This window comes from Manis javanica, chromosome 15, assembly GCF_040802235.1.
Source record: "Manis javanica isolate MJ-LG chromosome 15, MJ_LKY, whole genome shotgun sequence".
Taxonomy (NCBI): Eukaryota; Metazoa; Chordata; class Mammalia; order Pholidota; family Manidae; genus Manis; species Manis javanica.
Genome location: NC_133170.1, coordinates 6,171,206 through 6,188,704, shown reverse-complemented (window position 1 = coordinate 6,188,704; position 17,499 = coordinate 6,171,206). Strand labels below are relative to the sequence as shown.

Sequence of the window (17,499 nt, the reverse complement as noted above, 5' to 3'; positions counted from 1 at the left end):
CTTCAAAAAATTAAAAATAGAACCTACCATATGATCCAGCAATTCACTTCTAGGTATTTATCTGAAGGAAATAAAGATATTAATAAAAAATGATACACAAACCCTCATGTTCACTGCAGCACTGTTTACAATAGGCAAGACATGTAAACAGTCTAAATGTCCATTAATGGATGAATGGATATGGAGAATGTGGGGTACACACACACACACACACACACACGAGATATTACTCAGCCATGGGGTACCTTGAGGACATTATGCTAAGTTAAGTAAGTCAGAGAAAGGCAAATACCATATGATCTCACTTATACATGGAATTTAAAATATAAAGAAACAAAACCCAAAATCACAGATACAAAATAGATTGGTGGTTGCAAGAGGTAAAAGGTTGGCAGTTGGCTGAAAACTGAAGGTGGTCAAAGGTACAACTTCCAGTTACAAAATAAATAATAAAGATGCAATAATTACTGCATGATGGCTATTGTTAATAATACTGTACTATATATTTGAAGTTGCTGCAAGTGATCTTAAAAGTTCTTATCAGAAGAAAAAACATAACTGTGGTGCTGAATGGTAACTAGACTTACTGTGGTGGTCATTTCACAATATATACATGTATTATCATCATATTACGTACTTGAAAATAATGTAATACCATGTGTTAATTATATCTCAATTAAAAAAACAGGAAAACAACAGGAAAATATACTAAAATATAAACCTTTTTCCTTTCTTCTGAAAAAAAAAAAAACACAGCACAAAAACCTCCAGATTAAATTCCTAAAAAAAAATTAAACCTACAGATAGCTTCATACTTAACAGTGAAAGAAAGACTGAACGCCTCCCGCTAAGATCAGGACAGAGCAGGACACTCCCTCTCACTCTTTTTTAACATTGTGCCGAGGTTCTAGCCAGTACGAAAAGAGGAAGAATACAGCCAACCAGACACAGGAAGAAAGAAAAGTGTCTTTATTCACAGATGGCCTGATCTTCTACGCAGAACATCTGATGAGTCTACAAATACGCTACTAGTGCCAATAAATGCATTTAGTAATATCACATGATACAAGATCGATACATAAAATCAACTTTAGTTTTATATACTGGTGATGAGCAATCGATAACTGAAATGGAAAAAACAAACACCATTTGTAAAAGCATCTAGAAATATGCTATTCTTAGGGATAAATCTGACACAAGGTAGGAAAGACGTTTAGAGTAAAAACTTCAGAACACTGTGAGAAAAACTACAGAAGGTCTAAGTGGTGAAGTATACCATATTTCAGGGGTTAGAAAATGTTTGGATGTATGTTATCTACCTACGGATCTGTAGATTAAATGTAATCTCAACATTCCAGTAAGTTTTTAAATACTGAAATTAACAAGCTGTCTCTAAAATTCGAACGGAACTGCAAAACCCTAGAATAGCCAAAATAACTTGAAAAGTAACAAAGTCAGAGAACATTACCTAATTTCAAGACTTCATATAAAACTCTTATAATCAACACAGTGTGGTATTTGCATAGACAAACAGATCAATGGAATGGAATACACAGCCCAGAAACACCCTCACACATATGTGAATCTCTTCTGAGCAAAAGTGGAAAGCAATTTAGTACCAGAAGGATAGTCTTTTCAACAAATGCACAGCTATATATTTTTAATGGTGCCTGAACAATTGCATGTATATATATATTTTAAAAGGGAACTTTGATCTACACCCACAACATACACAAAAATTAACCCCAAATGGACCACAGGCCAACTATAAAACCTAATACCTATAAAATTTTGGGAAGAAAATGTAGATCACCACATTGTGACCTTGGAGTACGGAAAAATTTCTTGGATACACCATGAAAAAGACAATCTATATATAAAGTGAAAATTGATAAATTAGACTCCATCAAAACTAAAAATTATCAAGAGAATGAAAAGACAAAACACAACTGGGAAAAAATATTTCCAAATCATATAAAAAGACGTATGTCCAGAATATATAAAGAACCAGCAAAATTCAGCAATAAGGAAACAAAAAACCCCAATAAAAAATGGGCAAAAGCTCTGAACACGTATTTCACTAAAGAAGATATACAGATGGTAAATAAGCACATGGAAAGATGTTCAACATTATTAGTCATTAGGGAAATGTATATGAAAACTACAGTGAAATCCCACTACAAACGTGCAGGCTCCAATCAGGACTGAGAAGAAAGTGTTAGGGTGTGAAGGAACTGGAACTGTCACACGTTTCTGGTAGGAATGTAAGGTGGCACAGATACTTCATAAACCAGTTTAGCAGTTTCTTAAAAAGTCAAGCGTACATTTATCATATTATCCAGGCAGTCGGCTTCTACATACATATACCAAAGAGAAATGAAACATGTTTGCACATATATGTTCACAGCAGCTTTATGTGTAATAGCCAAAACTCAAATATTCATTAACAGGTAAATGAATAAACAAGGTATATCCATATAATGAAAATCTACTCAGCCACACACACACACCCCACATTTGATATACACAACATGAATGAACCTCAAAAAGTTTAAGCTCTATAAAAGAATCCAGACCAAAAAAGCATATATACTATATGATTTCATTTATATAAAATTCTGGAAAATTCAATATATAGTACAGAAAGCAAGTCTTGGTTGCCTGTAGACTGGCAGTGGGTTGGGGAGGGGTGCAATGTCTGGATTATAAAGGGGTGCAAGGAAAATCGGCAGGTAACGGTTATGCTCATTATCTTGCTGGTGATGATGGTGTCACAGCATCAAAATTGTTACCTTAATAAAAGTGTTTAAAAAGTGAACAAGCAAAACTGGTACATTCATTCGTACAAGCGAAATCTATGCAGTGGTTTCAAGGAATGCAGTAGAGCTAACACGGACTGCAGATTGCCAAGTGAAAACAACGTACAGCCTACTGTGTGTGATCTGCTACCGTTTGCAATTTTGTTCTGAACAAAAAAGGATACTGAACCAACCCATCCAGTAATTGTTTCTACATGCATGGAACACCTCTAGGAAGATACCAAAAAATTAATGGGTGAAAGAGAGAGGGAGGGAGAGAGAGAGAGAAGGGGGGGTGGGGGGAGGAAGAATAGGAAGGGGGAGAGAGGGAGAGAGGGGGATGGGGGCAGGCTGCGGTTCGGAATGGCACAAAAACTGGCGTTTCACTGCATACCTTCTGAACTATGATTTTTCCCCCAACAAATGTACCGCTTTTTAAAACAAACATAAAATGACCTATGGAATCCATTTGGCGGGAGTAGGGGTGGCGTGGGGGGAGTCTGTCCTACAGGAACACTTCTGGAAGGCCAAAAGATGTGTGTACAAAGCTGTCTATTGAACCATTGTCATAATGTTAATGAAATAGTTGAATAAAAACAAAAATTGGAAAGCATGACTTACATTTAATATATTTTTTTACATATAGTAAACAATGGCCTCAAATGCTTGCTCTTCTCAGAAAAACCTGGAAGTACACAGACTGTTGGGCAGTTGCCTCTGGGGATGGTTCTCAGCGGTTGGTGGGGGAGACAGAAAAAGAGTGGGGGGAGGTTTGTGCAGTGACTTACTTTCGAAGTTTCTGAACTGCAGGAATTGTTTTGGTAATGAATGTAATTTCCTTTTAAATTAAAATGTCGCAATGAATATTTTTATTTTTATTTGTACTTCATTTATTTTTTAAAAATTGAGCTATAACCGACATATAACTCAATGAAAAATTTTAATAATTTAAATCAATCACTGGCTTTGGTTTGCAGGGCCCCCAAAGCGGATGGGAGAGCGTGCTCATTTTGCACGGGACTTCGGGGGACACTCACCCTTTTCCGTGCCTCGGATTTCTGGAAGCATTCATGTTGTATGAAAGTTGCTGCAGCCGAGATCCTGGGCGGCGGCGTGTGGTCTCCATCGAGCATGCTCACTGCCCGCTCCAGAGTCATCTCCGTGTCTGCATTCCTAGACAAACAGTCACGGGTTCAGCAAAAATCCAAACCTGCCCCCTCCTGCCTATCAACACGATCCTTCAGAGAGGACTTGGCTCAGGTCGGGAAGCACCTAGAACCTCTGAAACCCGGCTCTTCCGTAGCCGAAAGAAAAATCAACACCTGAGATCAGAAGGTATCGGAAGCTAGTGGCCTAAGTACCTCCGCTGCCATGAGACTAGCCGTGAAAGATGTCACTGGATTGAGTAGACATACAACAAAGAAACAGGACTCTGTGTAAGATAAATATGTGAAGGATGATAATTACATATTCAAAAGTGACTTAGAAGGCACGATATGACTTTACATGGAACTTAAAATACGGTCCCAGAAATGAAAAGTAACCGTGGTAATGTCACCCCTGTGCAACACCTTCTCTTAAAAATCATTAGGCTTCTCTCCGAGCTGCTCAGAATCTGTCATCTCACCTGAAAATGAGTTTTTCAAAAAGCATTCCCAAATTGTTCTTATTTTATGAATATAATAGTATGGAAACAGTAAAAGCCAGGAAAACTGAGTTTGTTTTGTTAAAATAAGTCATGCTGATGGGACAGACTCCATCAGGAAAGGGAATGCTTAAATGCAATTATAAGTAGGCTTTTTCTTAAAAGAAAACAATTTCATACATATTCTGTTACCATTTGCTTTGCCATTGTAATGACAGTCAGCTTATGTCTATCTAGCAACATAATTCCGCCCTCACTAATCGCTGGCATTTATAGTGATGATGAAATCTCATGCAGTTTGACACAGAATAATTTATAGAGCCCAAATAAAATTGCTCCTTGTAAAACAACACCTCCCAAATGCCTCAGAGAACTATGCTTTTTTTCTCCCCTTTTCCTTCTGCTTGGAGAGTGACTCCCCGGTGAGGTCACCTCTTACCAACACGGACGTTAGCACCTGCGGCGCTGTGCGCTCCCTTAAGCACTGCCTGGGGCAAACCAGCCCAATCAGGACGCAACAGCCTAGAACTGTGGCGGGAAGACACATCTTAAAGGGGACCTAGGACCCCATGGCTTCAAAGAGCTACACCTGATTCATTTCAGGTAACAGGGACTTCAAAGATACCCTGGGAGGGTGTTTTCCACCGTCCGCTGGCAAGCGCACGGAGGACAGGTGTGCCTCGTTTTATGGCTGGTGTTGTTGCGCTTCACAGATGTGGCTTTTTTTTTTTTTTTAGCATATTGAAGGTTTGTGGCAGCCCTGTGCCCACCAAGTCTATCTGCACCATTTTCCCAACATTTGCTCACTTTGTGTCTCTGTGTCACATTTCGGTATTCTTGCCTATTGAAAACTTTTTATTATTATTGTATTTGTTATGGGATCTGTGATCAGTGATCTCTTTTTTTTTTTTTGAGAGGGCATCTCTCATATTTATTGATCAAATGGTTGTTAACAACAATAAAATTCTGTATAGGGGACTCAATGCACAATCATTAATCAACCCCAAGCCTAATTCTCGTCAGTCTCCAATCTTCTGAAGCATAACGAACAGGTTCTCACATGGTGAACAAATTCTTACATAGTGAAAAAGTTCTTACATGGTGAATAGTGCAAGGGCAGTCATCACAGAGACTTTCGGTTTTGATCACGCATCATGAACTATAAACAATCAGGTCAAATATGAATATTCGTTTGATTTTTATACTTGATTTATATGTGAATCCCACATTTCTCCCTTATTATTATTATTATTATTATTATTATTTAATAAAATGCGGAAGTGGTAGGTAGATGCAAGATAAAGGTAGAAAACATAATTTAGTGCTGTAAGAGGGCAAATATAGATGATCATGTGTGTGCCTATAGACTAAGTATTAATCCAAGCTAGACAAGGGCAACAAAACATCCACGGATGCAGATTTCTCTCAAAACAGGGGGTTGAGGTTCTAAGCCTCACCTCTGTTGATCCCCAATTTCTCACCTGCTGGCCCCCCTGCGACTGTGCCTGTCTTAGGTTGTTCCTCCCTTGAGGAATCTTACCCGTCTCTGGCTAACCAGTCATCTTCCGGGGCCATACAGGCAAATGTAAAGTTGGTAAGTGAGAGAGAAGCAATATTGTTTGAAAAGGTTAGCTTTTTACTTCTTTGCAGATTCATGCCCTGTGGCTTCTATGCCCAGCATTTGTCTTGAGGTATCTTTACCACTTGGAAGAATTATGATACTTGGTAATTTGATATGAGGCATGAATTCTACTAAAGGGTTGTAATTAGGAAGGAATGTGGTCAGTGATCTTTGATGCTATTATTGTAACTGTTTTGGGGCACCCTGAACTGTGTCCACATAAGACGGCAAACTTCATCGATAAACGTACGTGTTGTGACTGCTCTGCTGGCTGGCTGGTCCCCCTTCTTCCCCCCTCGTCTCCCTATTCCTTAGGACACTATTTCAGTTTGGCCCATTAATAGCCCTACAATGTTCAAGGCCTCTCAATGTTCAAGTGAAAGGAAGAGCTGCATGAGAATTCACAAGGTAGAAATGATTAAGCTCAGTGAGGAAGGCATGTCAAAAGCAGAGACAGGCTGAAAACTGGGCTGCTTGGGCCAAAACAATTAGCCAGTTGTGAAGGTAAACACAAACGTAAGAAAGTGAAACAAACCTATTGCTGATATGGAGAAAGTTTTAGTGGCCTGGAGAGAAGATCGAACCAGTTCTAACATTCCCTTAAGGCAAAGCCTGATCCAGAGCAGGGCCCCAACTCTCTTCAGTTCTATGAAGGCTGAGTGAGGGAAGGACGCTGCAGAAGAAACATTGGAAGCTGGCAGAGGTTGGCTCACAAGGTTTAAGGAAAGAATCCATCGCCATAACATAAAAGTGCAGGGGAAGCAGCGAGTGCGGATGGAGAAGCTGCAGCAAGTCTGGAAGATGAGCTGAGATCATTAATGAAGTTGAGTACACTAAGCAACAGATTTTCAATAGAGATGAAACAGTCTTCTGGGAGAAGATGCCATGTAGGACTTTCATAGCTAGAGAGGAGAAGTCAATGCCTGGGCTCAAAGCTTCAGAGGACAGGCTGACTCTCTTGTTAGGGGCTAATGACTTTAATTGAAGCCAAAAGTCCATTTACTATTCCGAAACCCTAGGGCCTTTAAGAATTATGCTAAGTCTACTCTGCCTGCACTCTGTATAACGGAACAACAAAGCCTGGATACTAGCACATGGTGTATAGCGTGATTTACTGAATATCTTAAGCCCATGAAAAAAAGATTAATGTTCATGGGAGAAGGAACCTGGCACCCAAGAACTTGATGGAGATTAATGTTTTCCTGCTTGCTACACTGCAGCTCTATTCTGCAGCCCCTGGATCAAGGAGTCACTTTAATTTTCAAGTCTTAATTATTTAAGAAATACATCTTGTAAGGCTTTTGCTTCCGCAGATAGTGGTTCATCTGATAGATCCGGGCAAAGTGAATTGCAAACCTTCTGGGAAGAATTCCCACCGGTCTAGATGCCATACGGACATTCATGATTCATGGGATGGGATAAAAATGTCAACATGAAGAGAAGTTTGGAAGAAGCTGACTCCAACCCTCATAGATGACACAGAGGGGTTAAAACTTCAGTGAAGGAAGTCACTGCCTGGTGTGGTAGAAACAGCAAGAGAACTAAAACTAGAAGTGGAGCCTAGAGATGGGACTGAATTGCTATATCGCAGGATACAACTTGAACAGAGGAGCAGCTTCTTATGGTTGAGCAAAGAAAGTGGTTTCCTGAGATGGAATCTGCTCCTGGTGACAATGCTGTGAAGACCGGTGAGATGACAACGAAGGCTTTAGACTCATACACAAACGTGACTGATAAAGCAGTGGCAGGGTTTGAGAGGGCTGATTCCAATTCTGAAATAAGTTTCTATTGCGGGTAAAATGTTATCAGACGGCATCATATGTTACAGAGAAATGGTTTGGGAAAGGAAGTCAATCAATACAGCAACTCCATTGTCTTTCTTTAAGAAACTGCCACAGCCACCCCACCTTGATCAGTCAGCTGCCATCAACAACCAGGTAAGACCCTTCAATAACAAAAAGATTATGACTCACTGAAAGCTCACAAGACGGTTGGCATTTGTTTTAGCAATAAAGTATTCTTTAATTAAGGTATGTACATTGGCTTTTGAGACATAATGCTGTTGCACACTTAACAGACTACCACGTAGCATAAACATAACTTTTCTATGCACTGGGAAACCAAGAAATCCATTTGACTAGTTCTATTTCAGGGGTCTGGAGGGAACTGTCAACATTCCAGAGCCTACCTATAAATTCTCTCTAATATCAGGCTAACTCAGTATATAAGCACCTGTGCACAGATGTGTGTGTAGTGTTGTGAATTATGTGTTTGTGTGGGGGGGGGTTAGAACAGTGAGAGCTAAGAGAAATGAGCCTCTTGATTAAAAACTATATACACAGAAGTGTCAGCTCAGTGGTATGAGGATACTAGAAATGAAGGAGAATGGTTCTGGGCCACACTTGAGAATTACATAATGATCTCATATTTTAAAATGTGCCTCAAATGGCCCCGGAAGATGACTGGTTAGCCAGAGACGGGTAAGATTCCTCAAGGGAGGAACAACCTAAGACAGGCACAGTCGCAGGGGGGCCATCAGGTGAGAAATTGGGGATCAACAGAGGTGAGGCTTAGAACCTCAACCCCCTGTTTTGAGAGAAATCTTCTGCATCCGTGGATGTTTTACTGCCCTTGTCTAGCTTGGATTAGCACATAGTCTACAGGCACACAACTGATCATCTACATTTGCCCTCTTACAGCACTAAATTATGTTTTCTACCTTTATCTTGCATCTACCTACCACTTCAGCATTTTATTAAAAATAATAATAATAATAATAATAAGGGAGAAATGTGGGATTCACATATAAATCAAGTATAAAAATCAAATGAATAATCATATCTGACTTGATTGTTTATAGTTCATGATGCGTGATCAAAACCGAAAGTTTCTGTGATGACTGCCCTTGCACTGTTCACCATGTAAGAACTTATTCACTATGTAAGAACTTGTTCATTATGCTTCAGAAGATTGGAGACTGTTGAGAATTAGGCTTGGGGTTGATTAATGATTGTGCATTGAGTCCCCTATACAGAATTTTATTGTTGTTAACAAACATTTGGTCAATAAATATGAGAGATGCCCTCTCAAAAAAAAAAAAGGTGCCTCAAGAGTCAACTTAATTGGTAAATAATGTAGGATATTACCATTAAAACCAGAATTTGAGTTACTTTTATGTCATGTAAGTACATTTTTTAAGAGATGGGAATATTTTACCCTCATGGACTCCAATGCCTTTCTAGAGAAATCAAAACTCTATTGGTTTCAATCTCAATGGCAATTTTAAGTCTTTACCATCCATTGCTACAGTGTTTAACTGATGAAAGATCATCCATAACATAAAAATATACTTCCGTTGAATGCAGCTTTTTTTTTTAAAGATTCAGCCTTTAATCTACTAAGTCATAAATGACTCAGGAAGTCTGAATTTCCCAAGTCTCTTAACACCAGCAAATAATTCCATTGCTCTAGCCCTTTTTTTTTCCTGAGCATGATTCACAAAGAATTCACTCCTTGCCAACCCAGGGCTACTTCACTTTATCACTAAGAACAATTAAAAAAACACTTCCCAAATCAAACGAAGACTTCCTCAACCAGGTCTGTTACAGCTGTCAGGGCGTCCGTTTCTGTTTTGTTACGTCCGTGAAGTCCAAATCTATCACGTGGTGTACAGTCTGGCCCCGGTCTGCCCGTCTCCTGCCACCGCAGCCCCGTCTCTTCCCCATCCTCTTATCGACTGTCCCATCTTCCAGTCACACTGGACCTTTCATCTTTCTTAAACTCTGCATGCTTCTCTTCACAAGCCTCTCTGATTCTTCTAGAAAGCCTGTTCCTCCCCTTAATTCTTATCCACTCATCAAGACTCAGTTCAGACCTTGCCTCTTCCGTGACATCTTTTCTGTGCCCTCGTCCCCAGCTGGAGCGATTTCTTTGCTCCTCTGTTCTCCCACGACACAACTCACCTCCACCTCTTTCTCTCTCCTTCCCCCCTTCCCGACCCAACCATAAAACACTTCTTTGGCCTACAGGACTGGGGTTGGGGGGAGTTCAGGAAGAGCAGTGGGTCCTGGGCCCCGTTACCCCCTAAAATATCTTGTAGAAGTGAGTCTTTTCAATAACTTCATTTAATATGTGAAAATGATGTCAGTGTAAATGAAAAACAGAAGAGGAAGCAGTGTGAAATACCACTGGTCAGAACATGAGATATTACAGGAAAAAATTAAAAATAGTGCCTTTGAAATGTGTGCAATCGCTCAGCAACCAGTGTTCCTGCCAACTGCCAGCGGGGCCCTGCCCCCGGCTGGCTCCTCTGACGGCCCGGCCAGGACCCAGATGAAGGACAAGCTCCTGCAAGTCGTCAGATGCTCAGGCACTAGAGGAAACCCCTGCCTCACGGAGTTTAAGTGGGATGAAAGCACTGCTTCGGAAAGCTGACTTCGGAGTGGGCATGTGTTTCCAGAGACAGTTTTGAGGGCAGTGCAAGAATTTTAGTGGAAGCAATAAAGCCTGGAACTGGGCTAAAAATGGAAAGACAGATATTCTTGAAAGAGACCTGAAGAATCAAAGAACCAAGTAAGTTGGTAATTAAGAGGACGTGGAAGGAGCCGAGCATGGCCTCTTTTCTGCTTTGTGCTGCTCGGTGTCACAAACTTGACTGGTTATCAGTCCCTCTCGGGGCCCAGTCTCACTCCTCGTCTGTCTGCTAATGTCTGAGCGCGTCACCCTTTGTTCTCTGGATCCCGGTGGCCGCTGGGACACAGCCCACAGCCCCGAGCTGGCTGCGAGTCTCACTTTCTCGTGCACGCTCTCCTAGACATCCGCACAGCCCACCCGACTGTCATTTGGGGGCGCTCACTGCCGCTCGGTACACGGGAGGGACCCAATCACCAGTCCCCAGAGGGACAGAAACCTTATTTTCAGAAAGAATGAGATGGAATGTTTTACTTGATTTCTAAGACCTTTATCGTCAGTCTGATTTAGAGCAGGTGTTGGCTGTTTCTCTTTCATTCCAACAGCTTAGTTTTCAGTTGCCTTAGTAACTCATCAGCCATTCTTCTTTCGGGAAGAAAGAGTCATTGATTAACACCTTATGTCATTATGTAGGTTTATGGCTTTATGAGCCGCTCTATGGGAATATTCCACAAACAGGAAAGAACAGTTCTTTACACGGCAGACTTTCACTCAACATGGAAAAGCAGATGCCCAAAAGAGGGGCTGGCAAGTTTGGAATGTGAGACGGCGCAGGGCGAAGGCGAGCAGGGCACGTGGGCTCCGAGGCAGGAAGCTCAGGCCACAGCCTCGGGCAACTGAAATGAGCTGTGGGTTCATGAAAGGGAGGCAGGCAGATGCCACCTTGACTGTTGATTGTCCTCCTTATACGAAATGCCCCTATTTTAGTAAGAGTTCATTTCTATGATTTCTGCTTTCTTGGTGGCAATTTGGGGAATCGTCAAGAATATGATTTGTTGGTCTTTATTTTAAATTTCTTGACCCCGAAGTGTTCTCGCTATTCTTTGAAATAATGATTAATATTCCAGTAGAATTTACCCTGTCCCTTAAAACAATAAACTGAAAGGTCATGGTTGGTATTTCTAGAATTTGAGCAAAAAAAGAGCCTACATGGCAAACACAGTTTACATTTCATTTCTTCCTCCTTTAATTCTTTCTTTCTCCAGACATTTATATGGTGCCTATAATGGGCCTGCCTCTCTTTCAGGGTGCTGAGAATATAAAGATAAGACACTCAGACTAAAAGTCTAGAAGGACAGCAGGTAAGTAAATGAATAACCACAATACATTCATTATTCTGGTAGACACACCCCGCGGGGCAGCTCTCTGGGCACCTAGATTTTGAGGAGTACAGCCAAGGAAAAGGGGGTGTCTGAGCTAAACCCAGAATCATGAGTAGCCAGGCAACCCCAGAGCTACTGGGGGCAAAGAGATAGTGGGACAGATGGACAGAGAGGCAGAGGAAGGAGGGAGGGAGGGAGGGGAAACCTCTGAATGAGTATCTTCCATTAAAGGAAACAGAAGGGGTTCCAAGTGGTCCGAGTGTGCAGGGGTGTGTCTGGGGACGGTGGTGATGGAGGGCGGAGGGGAGGAGCAGGTGATGAGTCTGGAGTGATAAGCAGAGGTGAAAATAAGGGCCTTTTGTGCTATGCTAAAAAGCACAAAAACTTGGCAGAATTATGGAAAGAGTATAAACTACGGAGAGAAAGAGTTAGATTTGGGAAGATCATTTTAACAGTCCCAGAGAACAGTTCTCGGTGAGCGAAACCAGAGGCAGAGTGACTCATGCAATGGAGATGGAAAGAAGGGTAAGAATTCAAGACCCACTGAAGAGACTGTATGACTTGATAGGTGACCATGGAGGGAGGTGGTAAGAATGACTCCCAGGTTTGTACACAGTAGGACTTCAGCATGAAGAGATGGTTAGGAGTAGATGGTAGGGAGGAGCCGATAAAATTAGTCTGGGATGTGCGGGAGGTTGTTATGAAGACATACAGATCCAGAGCTCAGGACAGAGCACAGTTCTGAGGACTAAACCGGAACTCGTGAGGATGCACGTGCAATTCATAGGGCGCGGTGGCTGGGAAGAGCGGCCAGGCTGGGAAGAGAAGGGTTACTGAAGGTGACATTTTCAGGGATGTGGAAAAGAAGGACTCAGGGAAGACTAAGGAGAAATGGCTGGAGTAGCTGGTGCCCTGAACACCGAGGGCGGACAGAACTTCCCAGATGGGGGCATCGAATGCCGCCCACGGCAGGAGTAATATAAGGATGGAATATGGGTCAGCTTTGGGTGTAGCTGTAGGGCAGTCATCGGAGCATCTGTGAGGAGAGTGGCTCGGCGACACGGTGGGGACTGAACCACCCTGCAGCAGCTTGCTGAGAGGTTGGGAGATGACCGGGTGGTTTAGGAAGCATGGGAACACGGAGGTCAAGACAAGAATGCCAACTGTTGGGGGGTATGGCATGATGAGTTTTGTGATTGTTAACACCGTTTTGTTAAAACTGTGCCTAACGCAAACCCAACAATGTAGTCGGCATTTAATACATTTTGAATTATCCACATAAAAGTCTCGATCAGCTTTTTCCTCCATTAACAATTGCCTCATGCATTTTTTTCTTGATAAGTGTGTCCATATTGGCAAAGAACTGCTTTCTACAAGAAATGTTGTAAGTCTTTGTAAAACTATTTCACTCCTGCTTCAAGATTAGATTAGCCCTACCCTAAATAATATCTTTTACCATCAGGCAATGAGGATGCAGCACAATTTCACTTAAAGGGATGATCGATTAAGAGGTCTTAACTTCCACTAAGTAACTTTAGAAATCAAACAAGAATATCTCATGACACACCGTTACAGGAATAATTGATTTAATTGGCCATCGGTTTCTGAATCTTTCTCTTAGGGACTTCCTCCATTCATGATATTTGTGCTCCAGCATTAAACCTGAATAAGGGTTAAGTTCCAAAGTCTAGATTGGTCAAGCCACAAAGCAAACAGGAGAGGCAAAGAAATGACTTTGCAAATGTAATTATTTCAGTTATTCAGTACTGCCAAAAAATACCATCCAAATTGCTACTGCTCAACTCTAAAAGCAGCAGGTATCAAGGCAAAGCAGAGACATCTAGGAATGAGCTGTATTTGCTTTTTTAATCTATATTTTATGGTCGTAGTTATCAAAATAGTGTTTGTGGGTCACTCAGCACCAAGCATAAGCATTTTTTTCCTATCTCCCTCCTTTATTTCAAAGCATATTGAGAAAATGCATGCAGTTACCTATTTCTTGGTCTACTTTGGAGTTTGTGCTCATGCAGAACAGATTCTCACACGGCCAAGGGGGAGCTGTCCCTTCGGCCAGCATCTAATTTGAAGCAGATGGATTAAACGTCACATTTCCCTGCGAAGCTGCCGGAGGAGCAGGTAGCTTGGCCCCTGTCCCTGAGGCAAACAGGATACTCTGTCAGTTAGGCAGCTGCCTGAAAAGTCATTATTTTAATCGCTTATCTCTGGAAGCTTTCTCTGCAGCCCCAGAAGGGCCAGCTCACGCTGGCAGGGCTGTGGGAACAGAATGTGCTGGCACGGGCCACACTGCAGCCTGGCGAGGGGACTCACCCGAGCTGGGGGTCGGCGCAAGTGCTTCTCTCCACGAGCATATTCCCACTTCCTCCTGCTGCTGCTTGGCCAGCGGTCATGTGCAGCCTCCTCCTGCCCGAGTCCGCCGTGGCACTGGGCCCGGCTTCCCTGGCCGTGCGGGTGCTGTGGAAAGAGCTCTGATGCCAGCAGGACCAGGCCGCCCTGTTCTGAGTGACGGGCTGCAGGGGGGCCAGCGGCCTGACCTGCCCAGCGGGAAGCCCTGAGGTCAGGTAGTTCTCCTTCTCCAAGAGGTTGCCCATGCTGTGGCTGGTCCCAGGCCTGGGGTACGTGAGCACCACTGGCTTGACAGAGACGCCATTGGGAATGGTGTCGTTGACAGACCTGCACTGGTACTGTCTGCGGTAAGTGTCATAGTGGCGCTGTCTGCTCAGGGCTCCGGAGTGGCTGAAGCCGACAATCTCCGAGCGGGCATATCTAGGGGGCAGGAGGAGGGTCGATCTCCTGCTCTCTTGGTGCCGCAGGGTGTGCCCGGCCTGGCCCCTCTGGCTGTACTGGGAGTCGCTGTGTGAGGAGTAGACCCTCTCAGGGCTGCTGTCTGGAGAAATCTCAAGTCTCCTCAGAGGCTGCCTCAAGGACCTCTCTTCCATGGACTTCTGTGAGCTGTACTGGGCAGTTCCTCTTCCCCAGCGACTTTCACAAGTGGCAGCTGTGCCTGTCTGCATGAGAGAGAAATGCTGTTTAGATGAGACCCGAGTCAGTGCCCTCACGTGGAAGGCTGACCTCCAGGACTGCTCTGCAAGGGGTCCATTTCCCTGATCACATGAAGAAGTTGATCCCTTTCTGGGTTAAAAAAAATGCTTGGACGACTTGGTTAACTAGTTATTTGTACACAGATTTGATTCTGTTTAAAGTCCCCAGTTTTCGATGGATTCCACAGTCAATCTTCCCATAGTTCATTTAGGAAATGGTAATGCTTGGGGAGAGGTCAACGTTCAAAAGTAACCCATGGAGGTTTTAAAATGTTTTCATGGCAATCTGATACCCTGGTTACTCTGGGGCCCTACCTTTAGCATGTCATAGGTCTTGGGAACAGGGGAACGACCACCAAGAAAATCATTTTCGACCAAGTGTACGTTGTAGACATACTCAGGAACACTGCTGGTTCGGTGAAGATTCCCTGCAATCAAGCATATATTAGAATAATATAAGTGGGCCAATCAGTAGTTAAAGATTGTGTCACAACAGTATAAATTGTAACAGTTAAGGCCAGTAACAAGTATTAGATTTATATTACGGTTTTTAAGTGCTGGTTTAACATCACCCTTGAATGTGGGAAATAACCAAAGGTTATCACAACTATCTCCACACACTTTCAAAGTGAAGCTGAATTAAAAATAAATTATATTATTTTAAAATGTATGATTATTACTTTTTTTAGGAAAAGGAAGAAAGGGGAAAGGAGATTTTCACAAAAATCCAAAAATGCTTATACAATGCTAAGGAATTTGGGATCACTTATTGGCTTAGGTGGCCCACATTATAAAAGTTCAGTTCAAATACCTCAACATAAGGAAGGCCATATATGACAACCCACAGCTAACATCATATTTAATGGAGAAAAATTAAAAGCTTTTCCTCTGAGATCAGGAACAAGACAAGGATTGTCCACTCTCACCACTTTCATTCAACATAGAACTGGAAGTTGTAGCCGTGGCAATCAGACAAGAAAAAATAAATAAAAGGCATCCAAATTGGTAAGGAAGAAGTAAAACTGTCATTATTTGCAGATGACATCATACTACGAGGTACATAGCAAACCCCAAGGGCTCCACCAAAAAAACTATTAGAACTAATAATTGGATTCAGCAAAGTCACAGAACACAAAATTAATACACATGAAACTGATACTATACTCCTATATTAACAATGAACTAGCAGACAAAGAAATCAAGAAAACAATTCCATTTACAACTGTATCAGAAAGAATAAAATACCGAGGTATAAACCTAACCAAGGAGACAGAGACCTGTACTCTGAAAGCTGTAAGATACAGATAAAAGAAACCGAAGAAGACACAAATAAATGGAAATTCATCTCAGGCTCATGGTAGAATAATTAACATTGTGAAAATGGCCATCCTGCCCAAAGCAATTTACAGGTTCAATGCAAACCCTATCAACACACCAGCGTCATTTTTCAGTGAACTAGAGCAAATAATCCTAAAATTCATATGGAACCACAAAAGACCCCAAAAAGCCAAAGCAATCCCAAGAAAGAAGAAAAAACTGTGGGGATTATGCTCCCTGGCCTCAAGCTTACTACAAAGCTATGGTAATCAAAACAGTATGTTACTGGCACAAGAACAGACACATAGATCAATGGAACAGAATAGGGAGCCCAGAAACAAACCTATGCATATATGGTCAACAAATACATGATAAAGGAGATAAGACTATAAAATGGGGAAAAGACAGTGTCTTCAATAACTGGTGTTGGGAAAACTGGATAGATACATGCAACAGAATGAAACTAGATTACTATCTAAAACCATACACAAAAGTAAACTTGAAATGGATCAAAGACCTGAGTGTAAAACATGAAACCATAAAACTCTTAGAAGACATAAGTAAAAATTTTTCGAACATAAGCATGAGTAATTTTTTTCTAGATAAATATCCCCAGGCAAGGGAAACAAAATAAAAAATAAACAAGTGGGACTACATCAAACTGACACACTTCTGCACAGCAAAGGACATCATCAACAAAACAAAAAGGCGTCCTACAGTATGGGAGAATATATTTGTAAATGACATATTAGATATCTAAAATATACAAATAACTCATATAACTCAACAGAATAAAAACAAGTAATCCAATTAAAAAATAGGCAGAGAACCTGAACAGACATTTTTCCAAAGAAACATACAGATGAACAGGCACATGAAAAGATGTTCCACATCACTAATCATCAAGGAAATGCAAATCAAAACCACAATGAGATATCACCTCACACCATTAGAATGGCCACCATCCAAAAGACAAGAAATAACAAGTGTTGGTGAGGATGTGAAGAAAAGGGAACCCTCCCTACACTGTTGGTGGGATGTAAACAGGGCAGTCACTATGGAAAGCAGTATGGAGGTTTCTTAAAAAACTAAAAATAGAAATATCATGTGACCCAGTAATTCCACTTCTAGGAATTACTCGAAGAAAACAAAATCTCTGATAATAGATGAATGGATAAAGATGTGGTACATACACACAGAGGAATATTATTCAGCCGTAAGAAAGAAAGAAACCATGCCATTTGCAACAACATGGATGGAGCTAGAG

General features: G+C 41.7%; 1 protein-coding gene across 1 annotated transcript in view; it reads right to left on the bottom strand.

The window, feature by feature from the left end:
• PKP2 (plakophilin 2) overlaps positions 1-17,499 on the bottom strand; it is a 74,950-nt gene that overhangs the window by 44,210 nt on the left and 13,241 nt on the right. The window contains exons 2-4 of the mRNA XM_037010134.2: positions 15,231-15,343; positions 14,185-14,882; positions 3,836-3,971 (exon numbers count right to left, since the gene is read on the bottom strand). Coding sequence (XP_036866029.2) covers positions 3,836-3,971; positions 14,185-14,882; positions 15,231-15,343 — 947 coding nt within the window. The remainder of the gene's footprint in view (positions 1-3,835; positions 3,972-14,184; positions 14,883-15,230; positions 15,344-17,499) is intronic.